Source organism: Microtus ochrogaster, chromosome 5, assembly GCF_000317375.1.
Source record: "Microtus ochrogaster isolate Prairie Vole_2 chromosome 5, MicOch1.0, whole genome shotgun sequence".
Classification (NCBI taxonomy): Eukaryota; Metazoa; Chordata; class Mammalia; order Rodentia; family Cricetidae; genus Microtus; species Microtus ochrogaster.
In genome coordinates this window covers 35,863,436-35,884,622 of record NC_022012.1, presented here as the reverse complement: position 1 = coordinate 35,884,622, position 21,187 = coordinate 35,863,436, and the positions used below count along the sequence as shown (strand labels likewise).

The following is a 21,187-nucleotide window of genomic DNA, read 5'->3' as shown; positions in this document are numbered from 1 at the left end:
GTGTGTGTGTGTGTGTGTGTGTGTGAGAGAGAGAGAGAGAGAGAGAGAGAGAGAGAGAGAGAGAGAGAGAGAGTCTGTATGTACATGTGTATGTATGCATGAGACTGCATGTACATGTGTTCTTATGCATACAAGTTAAGGCTTCTACCAGAATGGTAGAAAATACAAGATTAAGGAAGTGATCAGGACATAGTGGTCAAAGAAGAGTTCAAGGTTTGGAATTTCTAGGTCGTCCTTGTCTTGTCCCATGAGAAAGACGGAACAGCTGCTTCCCTGGGCCACAGAGCTGTTGCTTCCTTTGGAGTGGGATGTCCTCTCATGCTCAACAGAGAGGCCTGCGGGCTTTTAGTACCTTCTGGTGCTGGTGACAACAGGGACGGGAACATCTGCAAGTGATTTCCTCTGGGTAGAGAGCCTCGTCTTGCTCCTCGGGGAGCAGCGTTGCCTGGCTGTTGCCAGGGCAGCTGTGTGAGACTCTCTCCAGGCATACGTAATACCTGCCAGGAAGTAGTCAGCACCCACGAGACCTTGTTTTGGGAACTAGCAGAGAAGTAACTGGAGGCAGGAGGCGGAGACTACCTGCGAGGGACCATCAGTCCCTGGGGGTGGCCTTCACCACAGAGGCCCCATGTGGGATGTGAATCAGTCATCTTCTACACTGGGGGATGAACGATAGAGGTGACAGATGGCTGCAGGGAACACAAGTGACCATGATTCTGCTTGCTCTCCAACTAGCTAGTCATGCAAATTCTCTGATCCCCACAATTCTTTCTTCCTCTTTTTTTCTATAACAAATTTATTGAGAACTGTAAGCTACAGCAAATCTGTTAAAGTGTTCAGTTTGATAAGCTCCATCCTTCATCTTCACAAACTCAAATATCAAACATCACCCTAAGTATTTTTGGATCCTCTTATAAAGCACGTTCCTCTCTCCCCCCTCATCATGGTCTGCATCCACCTCTAGATATTGTTGCATGTCTAGAATTCTATATAAGCGCTGTCCTATAGATACAAGGTTTATTCTATTTTTCTGGGTTCTATCACTCATGAGAATTTGAAGTTTATCCACTAGTCTTCGTTACCTGTGGCCTTTTCCTGTTTACGGTTGAGTTTTGTCCCCACTATAGGGATAACAGTGGTTTTTGTTTGTCCAATCAAATCTTAATTGTTCTACCTATTTGTCCATCCTTGGAACAATCGAGCTGTTTTAATTTCCGACATTATTTTCTCATATTGTATGTGTGTTTCGTAGTTTTAAGCTGTGTTTGCACATGTGATTTATTCAGAGTAAATTTCTAAATATGTCATAAGAGGAAGGTTGCCACTCCATTTCTTCATATTTTAATCTGATTGAATCACTTTTGGGCTTCTCCATTTTATGCATTTCTTGAGAAGACTTCTCTTTCTCCTCTTGAGTTGCCCCGGTATCTCTTTGAGAATCCGCCTGTCGTGTATATGTGGGGATATTTTAGGGCTTTCTGTTTTGTTCCATTGAGCTAAGTGTCTGTTTTTTACCAGTACCATATTGTCTTGATTACCAAAGCCTTATAGCAAGTGTTGGAATCAATTAGGGTAAGTCCGTTGCTTATTTTCAAAATTGCTCTCATTATTCAAAGTCCTTTGTGCTTCCACAGACCCTGTCAGTTTTGCTAGACTTTCACTGGAACGCATTAAACACGTAGGTCGCTTTCAGGGTAGGCTGACCTCTTAAGAGCATTGAGTCTCTTGATCTACAACTGTAGTCTATTTCTCCATGTCTTTTTAAATTTTTCTTCGTATCTGTAAGTGTCTAACGTAAAAGTCTTGTGTGCCATTTCTTTAGGCTGCTCAGGCTGGAACTCATGGTTTTACTGTCTCTGGCTCCTGAGTGCTGGGATTACAAGCATGTGCCACCACCCTGACTTGGTCTTTCTTTCTTTTTTTCTTAAATCAATGGGGATTGAATCCAGGGTCTTACACATACTAGGCAAGTAGCAATATATGTGTATTATTCTTAGATATTTAAACTAGGTATTACTGCAAAAGGAATTTTCCTTTAACTTTATTCTTAGATTTTTTTATTTTATTCTATTTTTATTTTTTTATTTTGTAGTGTGAGGATGAAGCCTAAGGCAAGTGCGCGCGCTCTCTCTCTCTCTCTCTCTCTCTCCCTTTCTGATAGTCTAAAGTCTGGAATATGAGAGCTTACCTTTGTTGGATCCTAGGATTGTGAAGTGCGGATGAAAAGGTTAAGGACCTGTACTGAAAACCGGAAGCTGCATTCTAGTGGTTGTCATTGCTGTGGTGTGTGTCTGCTTGTGTGTGCACGTGTGTGTGGGTGAGTGTGTGTGTGGGTGCGTGTACATGTCTGTGTGTGGGTAAATGTGTGTGCATGTGTGTGTGTGTGCATGTGTGTGGGTGAGTGTATGCATGTGGGCGCATGGTGTGTATGGGGGGGTACATGTGCATATGTGTATATGGGTGTGTGTGGGTGAGTGTGTGTGCATGTTTGTGGGTGAGTGTGTGTGCATGTGTCTGTGTGCATGGACTTGTGTGTGGGTGAGTGCATGTGCATGTGTGTGCCTGCTTGGGCGTGGTTTCTACATTCACCTCTGCAGCAATGCATCACCTCTGTTTTTTTTTTTTCTTTTCTTATCAGGCCCTTCCTGGACCCCATTACTATACGTGGGGGGACCATGGAGGCATAATCATGGCTATTGCCCAGGGCATGGAGACCAACGAACTGAAGTAAGTGCTGTGGTTATTCCCCTTGCCCTCCTCCTTCTCTTCTTCCTCCTCTTCTTTTCTAAAAACCAAAATCTTTTCTACCCTTCTCTCTGCTTCTTTCTTCCCTCCTTTTTTTTTCCAGGTAAGATATAACTGTGTAGCCCAACCCATGCTGTCTTGAAACTTACTATGTAACTCTAGTTGATGTAGAACTTGCAATCCTCCTGTCTCAGCCTCCCAAATGCTGGGATTATAGGCATCAGTTACTGTGTCTTGCCTATTCCTTTTCTTTTGACATCAAACTGTTCTCCCAACCTGTGATGACCGTTGGGTTCTCTTTGGAGTATTAGGTTCTTTTTTTTTTTTTTTTTTTTTTTTTTTTTTGGTTTTTCGAGACAGGGTTTCTCTGGTTTTGGAGCCTGTCCTGGCACTAGCTCTTGTAGACCAGGCTGGCCTTGACAGAGAACTTGAGACCTCTGGAGATCATTTCAGCTTTCCATGTCTATGAAATAACTGCTCCCTTCTGTCCTAAAGAGGGCTTGAAGAAACGAGTGATATGATATTTATTTCTTTGAATAACAATTTAAAAATCATCTGCATTCCTTCTTTTAACAAATTATTTCGGGTTAACTTAAAAAGTCAAGGATCTCATTGTGGTATTTTTATTTATTTATTTGAATATATGTGACATTATTTTTATTCCTTTCGCCCAATTATTCCCTTCCTTCTATCCTGCCTATTGTCCCCTTCTCCCCTCTGGCTGCTTCTCTTCCTTCCCCCAGGTAGTTCCCCCTTCTGCTTTCTTATCACATGTAACTAGAGAGTTTTGAACACGTCTTTGCTTTGTAGAAGTGGCTGATCCAAAGGTTTGTACGTAGAATGACCAGTCGTTAAATGCTAAACAGTCATAAGGAGAATAGTGAGTGCAGAAAGCATATCACTTGATAACCAGATGACTTCTGCTGGGCTACAGTCTTGGGGCCTGTGGTAGATGGAGCTGGAAGGGATGTTAGGGGTTAACTGCTTACAGATGGGGAAACTGAGGCTCAGCAAGGGGAAGTAACCATGAGCGAATGATAGAGTCTTATGGATAGTTGGCCTTGAATGATGTCTAAGAAGAAAACAAAGTGTCAGGAGTTTGTAGCTTCTCCCCCAGTGAGGCTTGATTTTATCCCGGATCATTTCTTTGCCTGCTTCCATGAAGCTATTGAACCAGAGCTACCATCGGAAAGGACAGACTGGCCCTCATTTCTGCTTGCTTTCGACCTGAACCCTTTAGCTAGATGAATGCAGGAGGCAGAGCGGGTCTCTGAAATTACATCGTGCAGTGGAAGGAAGGAGGCTTCCCTTGCCTTTGCTCCTTTTAGAACTGGCCAGGAGCAAGACGTGGGTGCTTGGAAAAGGAGATTTTGACAGATGGTGTCCCTGTGTTTTAGCGGACATGTACTGAACCTTCAAGAGTCAGAGAGAAGCAGAGCTCTGGGTCTTGGTTTTCCTCTTGGCTGTTCTTGGCCTTCGGTGGCATGGGGCAGCTGTTTCTCCAGAGCAGCGCTTCTCAAAATGTGGGTCAGGACCCCCTTGCGGGGAATCAAATGACCCTCTCACAGGGGTCACTTAAGACCATTGAAAAAAAACCCAGAATTTTATATTATGATTCATAACAGTAGCAACATTACAGCTATGATGTAACAACAAAATAATTTTATGGTTGGGGGTCACCACAGCTTGAGGAACTGTATTAAAGGGTCACAGCATAGGAAGGTTGAGAACCACTGCTCTAGAGCCTAGAGTTAAGGCGCGCTCTGCTTGTATATGATGCTCCGCATCCATTTTCAGGGAGCTTTTGCTCAGAGGATGACGTCCACGGAGCTTGCATCCCACGTATCTGCTGGTGTTTGTGTGTCTAGTCATTTAACTCACACCTCACACAGGGAGCAAGTGATAGTTATGCCAGGTACTGTACATCTGAAGACGAACAGGATGTTGTGGTCTCCCCACACCCCCGCAAACATTTCACCCTCTAGCTGTAAGATAGGCGAGGAGGTGATTGTTGTAGGGAGGTGAAAACGTGCTGTGTGAGGAAGGCACACGGGGCCAGGCCTTGGTTTCCTGGGCAGAGACTGCATTCTTTGCACCGTTTCAGTTTTCAGATCTTGGAGTCGGTTCTCAATTTTCCTTGTTTAACTTCTCCACAGATTCCATTAGCATTCCGAGCTGGCTCCTCTGAAGGAGCTGGTGTGATTTTAGTCCTCTTACACCATCTGTCGGTGCATATGTGCCCCGGGAACGCAGTGTCATTCCGCACTAGCTGCAGCAAAACATGGCCAGAAAAATAAACCTGCTGACAGAGAGCCATCAGGCCCTCCCCAGGCGTTTCATTAATGGCTTTGCGGTTTGTGGATGGTGGGCATCGTGGACACAATAGTGTCTTTCTGTTTGCGCAGGTCGTTTGGAAGCGCCTGCAAAGCATGGGTCAAATAAAGCATATGCAAGCAGGAAAATAGGGGCTGGCCTCCTCTTGACAGGTACATGTGTCCTGAGTACCAGCCTGCGCTTGGCCGGGATCTGTGTAGTCACATGGCATTGTCTGGATCTGTTGTTCTCAGAGGCGTTTGCTCCTCCTTCTGCTGTTCTGAAAAGCAGGGGACAATGGTGAAGTTAGTCTAGAGCCTCCAAAGACAGCAGTGACTCCATGTGCTGGGCAGACATGAGTGGGGCCGCGTGCTAGGCTTTGGGCTGTTATGGAGAATACCCCAAAGAAACAAGGCGCAGAAGGAAGAGTTTGTTTTTGGGTTTGGTGTCCCACTTGGCTACTCCCTTGCCTTTGGGAGGTGAAGCAGGATCAGCATGTCAGGGAGCACGTGGCTGAGCAGAGCTACCCAGGAGGAAGGGCAGGCTGACCAGGCGTAGCTTTCCAGGGCATGCCCTGGGGACCTCTTTCCTCCAGCTAAGCTCCACCCTGTACTTCACCACCCTATAGTGCCATCATGGTGTGAGCCCACCAAGGGATTAAAGACAGAACCCTCATGATGTGGTCACCTCTCAGAGATGGACTCCATCATTAGGTCACCGAGCCATCCCACCCATGTGGACAAACTGGCCTAGGGCACTAGGCCTCTGCTCAGTCTACGCTCCCCAGCCATAGCAACCTCTCTGTCCTTTGAGCCTCAGAATTTCTAGGCTGTCCTGTTAATTTGGATTGTTTGTGTTCTGACTTCCTGTGTGTTTTAGTTCCTTTTCACTACATGCCTGGATTCTTCAGCTCATTAGTAAGACTTTTGGAGGGTTGTATTCTTAGCGTGGGCAAGTTAATGGGCACTTAGCAAATATTTGATCGATCAATAAATAGGTCATGCATACTTGAGCATCTGAGATTGCTTTTTCTTTTCTTTCCTTTTTTTAAACACTGATTTATAAAACGGGAAGGAATCTGGGTAGGGTGCTATTTGCACAGCTCCAAGGGAGACCGCTGCTGTTGTGTTCTTTGTAAATGACAACCCCTGAGCCGCGGGGATGGAGGGCTTCCTGGACCTCTGAAGCCTGGCAGCCAGAGAGAAGAGTCAATCCACCCTCCTTATCTTCCTCAGGAGGACTTGGGATGATTGGTGGGAGTTAGCACCCACACCCGAACATGAACAGATTTCTGCTAGGAATCATTTCAGGTCAATTACACAAACATTTGTTGAACATCTACAGTGAGCCAGATGTTGTGCTAGACACCAGTGGTGGGGAGGCAAGCAGGGTCTGGTTCAGGATCTGCCTGTGCCCATGGGAGGAAGTCTGAGTCGGCTGGAGAGAGAGCCTGGGAGGAGAAGCACTGTGTAGCTAAAGGATGTGGTCCCTCACCTTTAAACATTTTATCCTTTAGATGTAATAGAGTAGAGTCTGGAATTCTAGTCAGAGGGCAGAGGTAGTGGAGATGGGAACATTGGTTAAAGACAGAAAGACAACTTTGTGGGTATTTGCTGCCCCACCCCTGGGTGGTTCATTTTCTATTTCCGTGGTATTCTTCCTCTGCTTAGCGCAATAACTAAGATTCTTCTGTTTGCCTTCTGCCTTGCTTCTCTGTTGAGACCTTTACTTTTGTTAGTGTTAATTGAAATGGAGAGCAAGGAGTGGATCGCTTTGGTCGGCTTTTGTGTCTGCTTGTCTGAGTGAGCAAAGAGCCCAGGGGCTGGGGATTCACTTTCACATCTGTTCAGCGCGCTTCCCCAGGAACCTGCCTGGAGGATACTGAGGAGCGGTTTCCATTTCTTAAGGATGCTCAACACCATGCAGAGGACAGGCTGTTGGGTTTTGCACCCCAACCGGAAGAGATCCCTGCACAAGTTGGTCAGCAGGATCCCGAGGGATGAGATCAGTTTCCGTTTCTCCTTGGCAGTTCGCCTGTCAGATTGATGAGATGTTGATAGTTGTTAATATTTTGGACTTGCCCCAAAGTATTTTTTCTATAAGGCGATCTTCCAGTTTCACAGGGCTTTCCTCTGGGAATCCCCCAAGTCCCTGCAGAGGCTGCGTGCAGCCATGTAGCTGTCTTTTCTGGACCTGTGTTCTGGAGGCAGCCTCATGGCTAGGGTGTAGGAAGCTGTAGTGGCTTCTTCCACAGCTTCTAAACCATGGCTACAGTGCCAGGATGGTGCAGATACAGGGAGCCTTTCCCACCTCGTTCTCATCTTGTGCTGTTTCCTCTGCCCCCTGAGGCCTGTGTAACAGGTGCCTATACCACTTTTTAGTTGTTACAAAGCTGAGGCAAGCTTAAAAAGAAAAGAAAATTCGGTTTAGGTTGTTTAATTTCCTGCGACAAATGTTGATTATTCTTCTTCCTAGTGGTAGAAGAGGTCTGAGGTGCAGAGACAGGGAAGTGGGTGGAGGTTTATGGTCGATGAACCACAGCCTAGATGACACTCAGATCTGGTCATGTACACAGGGTAAGGTGTGAGTTCTAATGCAGGGCCTAGGCAGAGCTGGTGTAAGGCAGATCCACCAGGGAGGGTGGGAAAGGCTTCTCACAGGAAGTGAAACTCGAGGTGAGCTAAAATGTGAGATCGGTATGCAGTCCCAGTGTTAGGAAGAGCTTGTGGGGCTGGGGGGATGGCTCAGCAGTCAAGAGCACTTGTTGCTCTTCCAGAGGACCTGCCTAGAACTTCAGCTCCATGGGCTCTGATGCCCTCATCTAGCTTTGGTGAGGATTGCAGGGGTGGTGGTATACACATTCACATTAAGAGAGAGGGAGGGAGAAGGAGAGAGAGAGAGAGAAAGAGAAAGAGAGAGAGAGAGAGAGAGAGAGAGAGAGAGAGAGAGAGAGAGAGAGAGAGAGAGACTTAGTTTGAGCAAATGTGGTCATGTGAATCTGTGGTCCCTGTGGCCTCTGTGTGGTCACACTATGTGCTGGGAGTGGAGTGATGAGAAGTGGGGTTTGAGGTGGGCATTAGGCAAACACTAGTCCGTTGGGCCCTTTCCTGACTCTCAATGAACAGATATTTTTAAAATAAAGTCTTTATTGTTGTTATTTTTCTTTGACAGTTTCATATATATATGTACACACACACATATGTAATGACTCTTGGCCATTTTTACCCCCGTTATATTCTCACCCCTTCCTACTCACACTGAACTGGTCTTTCCAACAAACTACTCTCCTAGTTCCATGTCTTTTTGTTTCTGAATTCAATTACAGTTCATTAATTTATAATAATAAATTATATGCCATGCTCACAGGTGTGGGGGTTATCTGCTAGAGAATGAGTGTCTTACTCGTGATGATACCCCTGAAGACAAAAATGACACCACCCTTCTGCAAGCTGCTAATAGCTCCTTCAGGAGGTGTGGGGCCTCACTAGTCCCTCCCTCACTTGTGATGAGATGCTGATGGGTCCATTCTTGTGAGGGCAGCCACAGCCATTGAGAGTTCAAGTGAAATGTTTGCATATGTCTAGAGGGTAGCATCTCTCAGCAATGTCCTTATCTCTGGCTCCAACACTCTCCCTTCTTTGGTGTTGTTCCCTGGGCCTCAGAGGGGGTGATAGAGATGTTCTGTGTAGGGCTGGGAACTCTGAGTAGTTTGGCTACTTACTAGTGACTGTATTGATTGTTGCCCACAGCAAAGAGAAGCTTCTCTGCCCAAGACTGAGCAGCGCTAACTTATAGATATAAACATCAATATTTATAAAGAAGTTTGAGGTCATGTCCATTTAACAAGAAAATAATAGTTGGCTTCCCCCTAGGGTCTTTGACTTCCTAGTCATAGGTATTTGGCCATATTTGTAGTGCCAGGCAGGAATCCCCTCTTGTGGAAGCGGCCTAATACCTAATCCGAGAGCTATCGGGTACTCTTCTAAGAGTCGCGCTGTTACTGCGCCAGTGGGCATATCTCACCTTGTAGGTTGGAATTGTAGCTTGAGGGGCTTATGTTGGGAAAGACTAAAACTTTGCTTCTGAGGAATGACATGGCTTAATGAGTGATGAGGGAGGATAAATGTATTTCAGGGAAGACGCAGAGTGATAGCTCATCGGTTTGAGGACTCGTCCTGCATGGAAAGGATGTTCTCTCTGGCTAACCAGAAGGTCATTCCACCACTCACAGAAAGTGGAGGCATGGAAGGAGTGGGCAGGGCCATGCCATGAAGGCAGAGTTGGTCAGAGTGAACTGGGTGGCTGTTCCAAGTCCCAAGGTTGAGTCCAGAAGTGATCTCATTGTGCTGTGTCATGTGGTTCTGCCATCTGTCACCTGGGGTGGAGAATCTTCCAGTCTTTGAGCAACTGTGGCAATGGGAAACTTGCCATTTCCTTCCGGGACAATGTGGCTCATTCCTTCGCTCACTCACTCATCCGTTTGTTCCTGCATGTATTCATTTGTGAGCGTAGCTCTCTGGTAGGAGAAAGTTGGAGTTCTCTGCACTCCAAGTCCCATCCCATGGGTGTGGGTCCTGTCCCCTGCATCATACAGCAGATCCTTCCTTTCATTTGAAGACCATTCAGACATTCGAGGACCCTATTCTTGTATTCCTGAATATCTTTCATCCTATGGGAAATACCCCATTTGTTTTTCTTGTCTGCTGTTGGACCCCGAATCGTCACACAGACTTTTATCTTGCACTACCTATGATATCATTACATTAAGATGCAGGTCTCAGATCTGAGCTCCATAGTGTGAAACTTGATGGAGGATTAATCCCTACTGATTCTGGACACTTTCTACAATTGAAAACCTTAAGACCAAATTTCCATTTTTTTTTCTTTTTTTTCCTTTTGGATTTCAGTTTCTTAATGTGTAATGCAGGCTGTCCTCCAACTTGAGATCCTCCTGCCTCAGCCTCTCCAGTGCTGAGATGACAGATGTCCACTAATACTCCTGGCACTTTAAAACTGGTGGCTCCTACTAATCTTTCTATTTATTGGGAAACCTTCTATATACAACAGTACTTTGAATCTTAATTGTTTCTTAGCGACTCACCCAAAAGATGCCAATGCACGCACCCTCCCGTCAGCCCTCCGCTCCTTTCCTCCTGCCTACTAAATGCAATTGCTGGTTTATTATCACCTAGTTTTTGAGTTACATCTATTCATTTTTTATAGTATATGTGTGTTCACACATGTGAAGTGTGTTTGTGTGTAGGTGTGTGTGAACCTGTGTGTATGGGCGTGTGACGGCTCAAGGTCGATATTAAGAATTTTCCTTGATTATGCTTCTGCCTATTTTTGTGAGGCGAGGTCTCCCAGTCTAACTCAGAGCTTGCCCATATAGCTTATCTCCTTAGCTGTTTTGCCCCAGGGATCCCAAGTCTCTGCATTCTGAGGTTAGGATTGCAGAAGGGACACCCTGCCCACATGGCATTTACGTGGGTTCTGGGGATCTAAACTCTCGTCCTCTTGCTTGGATGGCACGAGTGTTAACTGCTGACTCATCCCCGGCCCGGCATTTCATTTTTCTGATCGATTTTACTAAAGGACAGATGTGCAGTGTCTCCTATCTTAAATTTGAGCAAGTAAGCCTTGGAAACTTCATATGGAATCTAATTTTCTTGATTTTGCTTATTCTTTAGATGCCTGAAAGCATTTCAATTTAATTTCAGAATTAAAAAAAAATATTTGTACAATTGGTCTGATACCCTTTGCTTGTACAGTCACATTCCCGTTTGCTGTTTAAATTGCTGACCAGAGCATGGAGCTGTATGAGAAACTTAAATCTAATTTTTTTTTTGTGATAAAATATATATCAGCCCACTTCACATTATCTCACCAGCAACGAATGAATGTTATCTGTGTGGTCCACAAAGATCTCCTTAAAAAAAAATTGTTCTCACATCATTATCCTTGTTGGTTGGTTTTGATTATCAACTTGACGGAATTTGGAATCACCATGGAAACAAATCTCTGAGCATGTAAGAGGGATTAGCTCAATTAGGCTAATTGATGTGGCTGGTACCAGTTCATCTGCTAGAGTCTTGGACTGAATGAAAAGGAGAAAGGGAGCTGACACACACTCATTGCTGCACGTTGGTGCAAGGTGACCAGGTGCCCAAGGTTCTGCCATCTCGACCTCACCGAGGTGATGTTTGACCTCACAGCCGAACTGTGAGCCTAAACAAGCCCACCCTTAAGGTGCCTCTGTGGGTGTTTTATCATAGCAACAAGATAAGTACCTAACACAACCTTTTTGCTCAAATCAAGTATAATCAGGAAGAAAGGAAATGGGTTAGCTTGTTGTGACAAGAAACCATTTGAGTGCTCAGCTGGGCCTTCCGGTTGCCTAAGTGAGTGCTTTTGTAACCATTCTCAACTTCCTTCTCTACTTTAGGTAAACAACGTGACTGTAGGTCTTCCAGTCTTTAGGATCTGTTCTGCCTGACTCTTGCAGAAATTTCTGAAAAGGACTCTGATCATTTTATCTTTATTTCTTCTTGTTCCCTAGTAGGTATTTGTTGTATGCCTTTAATTTCCCCTTGCTCAGCTTGAAAACCATTTGGCAATAAGGACAAAAGTGAAATACAAAATCTTTGTGAAAACTTTATTCTTTATATTATTGGCCATGAGGACAGTGATCTTGTTCCTTTATAATCCTCTACAGAAGTTACTTGCCTTCCAGCCTGCCCACTGCCCTTCCTGTCCATTGACTCCCCCACCCCACTCATTGTCCTACCAGCCCACTGGCCTTCAAGCCCACTGACAATAGTCTACTAGTTATTTTGGTAATTTGAATTATGACTCTTGAACTTAAAACTATTTGATTTCTCTTCAGATAAACTTCTAGCTATCAAGAGTCAGGGCAGAAGTGAACTTCTAGGAAGTTGACTTCTGTTAAATCTTCTCTTAAATCTTTTGATCTAGACGATATGTCTCTCCCTATCTTGATTGAACATTTTCAGAAAATATATAGCTCTTTCTTTTGTCAGCCACATGATAATATCATGTTTAGTAATTACCTTTGCTTCTCCCCTTTAAAGTCTGTAGTTACATGTTTTATTTTGTATTGATGTATATATGATGTTTCTATTGTCTTGGGATGTTTTTGCCATGTGCCAATTTTTTTCTAAGCAATTTGTATTCTTCATCACTAAGCAGAATAAGGATCAAGACACAGGGTCATCATCTGTGACTTAAAAGTGCAAAGATGGGGCTTGGGAGATGGATCAGTGGATAAAGTGATTGTTGTTCAATTATGAGGACTTGGATTTGGATCCCCAGCATCCATGTAAAATGGCAAGCATGGTGGTGCACATCTGTAACTTCAGCCCTTTGGAGCAGGGCAGAGATAGAGGAAGATCTTACTAGCCAGCTAGGCTAGCCAAATTGGTGAGCTCCAGGGTCAGTAAGTAAGTGTCCCTGGTCCAAAAATAAGGTGGAGAGTGATGGAGACACACGACAACGTCAAGTTGACCACTTGCCTGCACTCATACATGAATGTGTATATGCAGCTCTACACAGACGCACACACACACACACGCACACACACACACACACACACACACAGAGAGAGAGAGAGAGTAAAGAAAAGAAAAAGAGATCTGTGATTTGTTTTTTTCCTATCTGTTGTCATTTTAATTTCACGAGTAAGTGAAATTTAATTTCACTACCTCTCTTTGGTAGCAGAATGCTGGGATCAATGTGACCTAGATGTTCCCTTAGCTGTTGCTGTTGTCAGATGACAACCCTTTCTTCAACATCCTGAAAATTGCCATGTTCTAAATGAGGCTGTGCTTGGCCACAACTGCTGGTTTGTCTTTTTAATGACTTACTGTCTGGATCTTCTGGGAATCTATAAGGAAATGATTCATTTCTCGGGATCATCTTTGGTTGGAGGATCTCTTAAATGAAATTATCTTAAGCATGATAAAATCCATGGCTTCCTATGTTATCATTGAACAGGGGGACCACTCCCTGATTAATGGACCAACTCTGAAGGTAGCTTTAGGTGTGATACTGAACCTGCATCTTCTTAACGTTAGAAAAAAAAAACAAGGGATGGAATGGGTTAACCATATTTGATTAAACCTCACTTAAACTGCAGTCATGACACTTGGATGAGAATTTACTCTCAGGTATGACTTGTGCTGGTTGGGGTGAACTTATTCTCCCAGTGATCTGGGGGCTGCAGACCCCATCACTTTGTTTAGCCTTCAGGTGTAGAGAGGTCAGTTCACAAATCTCAGTATAGAGGAAGTGTTGGGATTGAGTGAGCTTGTCAAGAGATTCGTGTCAAATTGTTGAGTCCCGAGGGAGTAAAACAAAAGTCCCTAAATTCTAGGAAAAGTGAAAGAAAAACGTTTGTGTGTGATTAGAATTTTGTGGAAACCTGGTAGCCCCTGGGTTCTAGAGAAAACTTGAATGCAGCTATTCTCACTGCTCATACCACAGGGGCCCTGAATGATGCCCCGTCCTCTGGGAGACTACTTATAAGCTGGTGTAATCGCTCACCTGTTCTTTTTTATTCTGAAATTGTGGACTTGCCTTTTTCTGCCCCAGCGCCTGTTTTCCCACAGCCCTTTTTAATTTTTACGAACACAGGAAAGCTGGGAGCAATGTAAAGGACACTCTGGTGGTCTTTGCTAAAGTGCCAGCTCGCTTACCTTCCTCTACCTGTGTATTTATCTGTCTTCTCCATTTTCTCCTTTGAGCTCAAGTTGTTTCAAGAACGGTTGCAAACTCCTGCCCTTTCATGGCTCACTGGGCACATAAACATGAGTCCCCAATAAGTAAAGGCCTTTTCCTCTTTGATCACATTTGAAAATCTAAGATGGACTAAATATCTCTCGGTGGCTCTTTGCTCAGTTGTCTGGTGTTGCTAATGGTGATGGCTTCCGGGTTCAGTCATTGCAGAACTACGCCCTGCATTGGATTTACACATTTCGCTATGACAAGGCCTACGCTAGCTATTTTATTTGCTTGGCTTTGATAACATTGAAAATTTGAAAAAAAATAATCTCTCTCTCTATCTCTCTCTCTCTTTCTGTGTGTGTGTGTGTATGTGTGTGTGTGCACGCGCGTGCACGCACATGCACGCTTAGGTAAGCATGTGTAAGTGGTGCATGCATATCACAGCATGTGTGGAGGTCAGAACTGGAGTTGGTCCTCACCTTTCATCTTGTTAGAAGCAGGGTCACCTTGTTGTTTGTTAGGTTTGCTGGCCCACGAGCTTCCTGGGGTTCTCTTGTCTCTGCCTCCCAGGCTGTTGTAGGAGTGCTGGGATTACAGATGCATGCTGCTCTGTTCTGCTTTCTGTGAGTTTTGGGGATCTGAACTCAGGTCTTTATATTTGCATGTCAACGGCTTTACCGCTGAGACATCTCTGCAGCCCTCATGCATGTGTATCGAAGTATATAGAAGCAGTTGTCATCAACTACATCTGTCCAGTTGTGTTGAATGGTGCTAAAGGTTGTGGTGAATAAGGAGCTTGTGGTGACTGATTGCCCCACTGCTGGTGTGGAGCAAGTATAGGAAAGGGAGGGTGTGGCTCATTGCCCTGTGTAAAGTTGGCTTTCCCCCAGCAGTGAATGGTTAGTTTGTGGGTTGATATCTTTTTTTAAATATTTATTTATTATGTATACAATATTCTGTCTGTGTATATGACTGCAGGTCAGAAGAGGACACCAGACCTCATTACAGATGGTTGTGAGCCACCATGTGGTTGCTGGGAATTGAACTCAGGACCTTTGGAAGAGCAGGCAATGCTCTTAACTTCTGAGCCATCTCTTCAGCCCTATGGGTTGATATCTTTAGACCACATGGGCATCCTAGTGCCCTGAAATTTCACATGGTCATTTTGGCATATGATGATGATTTTTATTTGATTTGATTCTCACAGTGGCAGTTACAGAAGGATAACACTATTATTACTTTTTAGTAATATTACTTTCTACTGTTTGTTTTTAGTATTACTCTTTAGTGATATTAGGTAACTTCCAGTATAAGAAAAAATATCTTTCTTCCTCTTTTTCCCTCCTTCCCTTCCTTTCCCCTCCCCAATTCTCTTCTGTCTCTCTCTCTCCCTCCCTCCCTCCCTCCCTCCCTTCCTCCCATGTCCTACCTTTATTCACTATGTCACGTTACCATCATCCTTCTCTTCTGTGTTAAAATTTCCCTAACTCTTGCTGCTCATAGTCCTATCAGGCAGTTCCTATGTCTTTTGGGGGATATTGGAGGCTGAACCTAGCACTGCGTGACACCCCAGTTCTTGTTATTATTTCCAGGAGACAGGATTTGTCCCTAACACTCCCTTGCTTTTCTGGCACAATCATAAAGTTGCCCTTTCTCTGTCATGACCAGGTGGTCATTTCCTCTTAACGGAGTGCTGCTTGTGGTCACTAATGATGTGTGGAAACTGAGGCCTGCCTTCCAGGACTGTAACCTCAAGGCTCCTTTTGCTCACATTGGGCAGGTATAGCACAAATGAAGGGGAGACCTGGAAGACGTTCGTCTTCTCCGAGAAGCCTGTGTTTGTGTATGGACTTCTCACAGAACCTGGCGAGAAGAGTACCGTTTTCACCATCTTTGGATCGAATAAGGAGAATGTCCACAGCTGGCTCATCCTGCAGGTCAATGCCACCGATGCCTTGGGTAAGTCATTGCCCCAGGTTAGATGCAGAATCCTCAGTTTTGGATTCACTAGGTGAGATCCGCCCAAGTGAATGAGTGAAAGACCCGGGGCACAGGTGATTTCTGCTTTCCTCAGTTCTTAGTGGACTGTTTATATTCTTGGTGCCTTGGCTTCCTCGCACAGTACCTGGAATGTAGTATGTCTAGATATATATCTGTTAAAAGTATGGATGGATGGATGGATGGATGAATGGATGGAGGAAAGGTTAGATAGACCTATTCAGTGGTATGTCTGTATTAGTTCTCCATCAGGGAAAAGGTGGAAAACATTATTTTGGCTCCTGGTTTTGGTCCATAGTTCCTTGACATTTTCATGTTGGGCTGTGCTAGGAGCTATGATGGAAGAAGTCTGCTTATCCTTTGATTTTCAGAAAGCAAAGAAAGAGAGAGAAGAGGAGGAAGTGGGTGGCATGCCAGCGCTTTTGTTAAGATCAAACCCCAATGACCTTACTCCTCTAGGCCTCATTTCCGGAAAGTCCCACCACTTACCCATAGTGCCATGGGCCAGGGACTAACACCTGGGTCTTCAGGAGCATTCATGATCCAAAAATAGCACCGATTCAGGGCCATTCGAAGGCTGTCTGGAGTCTAGGTATGCTCTGTTGGTGCCCTTGAGATCCTTAAGCAGGGAGGCCTGATGGACTCTTGAGTGCTCGCTCTTATGGCCACATCGACCTCTGCCCTTCCTCACTTCCCCTTAGCTGACATTACTCTAGCTGTCCAGAATGCCCCCTGTGTCTTCTTATTGCCACCCCTTCAACCTCGACCTCATGATCTAGCACCCGGTGTCTCTCTTCTTTGTGCCCTGAAATAAGTGTGTCCCTCACATCTTGAATTATATGGCCGTGTCTGTAATTATGTTTCATGTTCCATCACCTAGTTGTGAGGCTCTGCAAAATACGGACTTTTCCTTTGCTTATTTTTATTTCACCTCCCGAGTTTCTTTGTTGCCTCACAGACGGCAGGGTTTTTAATAACTCTTTGATAATTGGAATGGCAATGTGTTGACAGGTATGCATCAGCTTCGGGTAGTTTTTAATCTGACACACATAAAAAAGATCCAAGGCACCAATCTAGACATAAGCATAGAATTCCCATAGGCGCACTAACTGACATTTTAAATGGATGTGGGCTGGTGGAATAAGTGTGAAGTTATCTTGTCATTTCCCAGTCTCTCTGCATAAAGATCCTGTACCATGAAGTAGGGCAAACGCATCCTTCAGTGCCTTAAGCCCATACTCAGATGTGCCTTCATACTAAGGAAATAGGATGGGTCAGTGATATGCCGACATCACCTACCAATGGGTCCTTTTTCCCTAGGAGAGAGCTCAGTCCCACCCCCGCCCCACCCCACCGCTGATACCGATTTATGAAAGGAACTCCCAACTGTCCTAATAATTTAGATACTTATCTAAGTATTGGTAGATGCCAGAATTCCAGTACTGGGGGAGGTTGAGACATGGGGATCAGGAGTTTATGGTTCACGCAAATTCTCTAGATAGATCCTCTTTTTAATAACATGCAAGCAAAGCCACCTAAAACTCTGGGCCTGTGAGATGGTTCGGCATCTCACTGTGTTTGCTATGCAAGCCTGGAGACCTGAGTTCTACCCTGGGAGCCCATGTAAAGGTGGAAGGAGAGAGCTGACTCCATAGCTATCCTCTGATGCCAGGACACACATACACACAGCAAATAAGTTTAAAATAATCCCAAATCCCATGCACACACACACAGAGTGCACAAATCAAGCAAAATAAACAGCAGCAATCATTTTTCCCCCATGCCTCAAATTTTATGGTTCAGAAGTTTGAATGGTGTCATATGTGGCTGGCATCTTCATGGCTTTCTCAGGCGAGCGCCACTGTTATAGTGGTGTTGCCTTCATTCTCGGGGATACTGCCCATCCTCAGCACACGGTAACTAGAGTTGCGTAACTTTGACTTCTCCCCTTGCTGGGTGGCCACAGAGACACCAGAAGTGGAGGGCTGAGTTGAGGGTAGGGAGACAGGAAATGCTGCACAGCCTGGATCTGATGCTTTGCTCTGCCCTTCTCTGTTCTCAGGGGTTCCCTGCACGGAAAACGACTACAAGCTGTGGTCCCCGTCTGATGAGCGCGGAAACGAGTGTTTGCTAGGACATAAGACAGTCTTCAAAAGGAGGACTCCCCACGCAACATGCTTTAACGGGGAAGACTTTGACCGGCCAGTGGTCGTGTCCAACTGCTCCTGCACTCGGGAGGATTATGAATGGTTTGTTCCTCCTCCATGTGCGGGACTTCGAGTTGAGTCATATCTTCTCTGCAGTGTGAGGATAAAAGATGGAGACCATGCTCTCTTTCTCCAAGGGTGGGAATAGCATTCACTGAGCGTGCTTTCTGAGTCAGGAATGGTGTGAGGCACTTTTTACTTAGGTTGTCTTCTAGTTCTACAGCCATGCGGTTCAGTAGGGGTGTGGCTTCCCAAAGCTTCAGTCATTTCTATAGGGACTCATAGTCAGAGTTTGTTTCCTGACCTATAATAAGGCTCGGCACCCAGCAGAAATAAGTACCACACAAGTTCTAGCAGACTGGTAGCAGCCCGGTCAGTTTTTCCAGGAGATTGAGCTTCTGTTTGTTTTGTGGGGGAGGACGTTTATATTTCTTTTTCAAAAAGCAAAATAGCAACCAGGAGGGAAGAAAGCCAAAGCTTTGTTTGATTTCCTCAAGGAACTTTTGACTTAGTTTTAATTTTATTTCTTGGTACAGTCACCTTTCTCTTCTGGAGGAGGCTAGCTCCAAAACACCCTACAGATTCCAGATGCCTGTGGTGCCCGTGTTGAAAGCTAAAATAAGAATGAATGCAAAGGGGTAGGGAGGGTCTAGCACCTGGAGCCTGCTTAAACCTGGGGCAGCGTGTATATTTTATCAAGACCCATATGTGTTTGGCTAAATCTAGTTGGTTGTTTTGATGAAACCAGAGTTTCCTGGAACACAACCAGATCCCTTCACCAAGGATGTCTTTCCTTCATCTGTGAGTGCTCCCAGAGGCGTAGCTGAGTAGCACCCCTGGAACCATGTGGCGTGCAAAGCCTAAAACATTTACCACAGAGCCCTCTTCCAGCCTCTGGTCTAGCATATATCAGAGGGCTCTGGCTTTAGCCGGCCAAGTACAATGGTGCCGATGGCAAAACGCAGTTAGTGCCTCAACCACCCCTGAAACAAATGCTCTGAGCTCGCTGCAAGCCCACGCTCTAGCCACACCTGACAGAAGGGACCATATACTGTGTACTCAACAACAGGAACCGCTAAGGCTAAGCTCTGCTCAGCTCAGCTCTCCCCAAAGGCCTTTGAGGCTCCTCCTGCCTACAGAATGAGGTTCCCCCACCTGCAGGGCCTCCACTTCCTCCTGTCACCTTTTCCACCTCATCTCCACTCACTGACTCCACACCTAGTGCTGGTATTGAACCCAAGGCCTTGTGCATGCTAGGTAGGTACTGTACCAGCTGAGCTATAGCTTCAGCTCTGCCGTTCCCTTTTAACCAAGAACAGACAGGCCCGAGACTGGATAGTAGATGAGATTTTCCTTTGGCATCATGGCTTGCATCATTTTTTCGTCTGCCTAGGGTATGTAGCACTGACTCTCTAGATGGGACTCTGATACACACCTTTTTTATGCAGATGTAACTTAGTATAACTAAGTGGGGGTTCTTTAAAGGGCCCGTGGAGTCGCCCATAGAATTATAAGCACTAGGTGGAGATTAGATGTTGCAGGTTGTTTTTGAAGTGCCACGGCTATGTCTAAATGATCTCCAATTGCCTTTTCAGTGACTTTGGCTTCAAGCTCAGTGAAGATCTCTCCTTAGAGGTTTGTGTTCCAGACCCCGAGTTTTCTGGGAAGCCCTACAGTCCTCCTATGCCTTGTCCGGTGGGTTCTACATACAGGAGAACGAGAGGGTACGTATCACACAATTGGTTGAGTCAGGCTTACAAGGGTCTGCCTGGGGAAGGAGGGAGCTATGAGGATCATGTGTCTCTGCCTGCACCCTTTAGGTGAATTTATTCTCAAACCCCAAGTTACAGACTGCAGGTGGTTGGACAGCTTTTTAAATTAATTTCGTCTGCAGAGTCTCCTATTCCCAGTGAGAAAACATAGTCTGCCAGCTTTTCTGCAAGGCTGAGGTCACCCTCGGCTGGGGAGACATCTTCAGAGAAGTTTATAGAAGAGACATATTTTGAAGTGTTTCCCCAGGCAGTGTATTAGATTATCTGGATCTGGCCACTCTGAATAATTACAAAGACCACTGATTCAGGGTGACTAAACACCATCCTTCTGACTTTGGCCAGGAGTATTTGCTCAATTGGGGTTACCTCCATGACTCATGTGTACCCTTTGTGTTTCTGACTTCTCGCTTTGGTGGTGGGGGTAACAGCTATCGGAAGATTTCTGGGGACACTTGCAGTGGAGGAGATGTGGAAGCGCGGCTGGAAGGGGAGCTGGTCCCCTGTCCCCTGGCAGGTAAGACAGGCAGCCTCTTCGCTTTGCCTTCTCAAGTGCTGGTTGGGTCATTCTGGTCTCACCCACCTAGGCATGCGGCTTTTCTTAGAATGTAAGCATCATGGATGCCCCTTCTCTAAGCTTTAATAGGCACATGAAGCTCACATGTAGTCTCCCACCTTGGAAGAATGGGAAATATTTGGTGACAGGTCAGGCTTGGGGGGGTAGTCTACTTGGTGTCTGTTGTATGTTGAACACTGGGAATTGGGATACAGTCACAGGCCTTGGTGTGTCTCTCGGTTTGTCAAAGTTGAATATAAGAGACTGAGGCTCCTTCTAAACTAGCTAAGTGGTCTATCTTAATTTTCTACTAAATCTTAGTTTTGTTAGAATTTCAATTCACTTGTCCATGTGTTGGCAGTTGAATTGTCTCTACAGCCCAGTGATGCAGAGATCCTTGGCTCCAAAAAGAACTATTGTATGTGTGTCTCTATGAGGAAGCAAGCAGGCTCAGAGGGAAAGATGCTTCTAAGGTCATATACCTAGTAACTGACTGTGTTAAAATTCAGACCTGAAGGTCCAGGATCCAAATGGCCTTTAAGTGTTAGTCCTATTTCCCATTGTTACTATGCCTACTAAAGAAGAAGATCCTCTTGGAGAGGTTATGAAGATATGAGTGTATTTCAAACATATTTTAAGCTGTTTAGTGCTGATGTCATGTGAGTTATTGGTAATATAGGTGCAAAATTCGATTTCTTAAAAAGGTGATTGGGCTGGGCACATGGCTTAGTGGACAAGAGCACTTGCTATGCAGGCATGAGGACCTGAGTTCAAGTTCCCGAAATAAAAGCTAGACACGACTGTGTGCATGCCTGTAAGCTCAGTGTTGTGCATGGGGGGGGGGGGGGGGGGGGGGG

The 21,187-nt window shown here is 45.2% G+C and overlaps 1 protein-coding gene across 2 annotated transcripts in view; it reads left to right on the top strand.

Moving 5' to 3' along the window:
- The window catches only part of Sorl1 (sortilin related receptor 1), a 162,692-nt gene that overhangs the window by 64,517 nt on the left and 76,988 nt on the right, over positions 1–21,187 (top strand). For both annotated transcript variants that reach the window (XM_026779339.1, XM_005347141.3), the window contains exons 12-16: positions 2,639–2,727; positions 15,581–15,759; positions 17,861–18,047; positions 19,601–19,729; positions 20,206–20,291. In XM_026779339.1, coding sequence (XP_026635140.1) covers positions 2,639–2,727; positions 15,581–15,759; positions 17,861–18,047; positions 19,601–19,729; positions 20,206–20,291 — 670 coding nt within the window. The remainder of the gene's footprint in view (positions 1–2,638; positions 2,728–15,580; positions 15,760–17,860; positions 18,048–19,600; positions 19,730–20,205; positions 20,292–21,187) is intronic.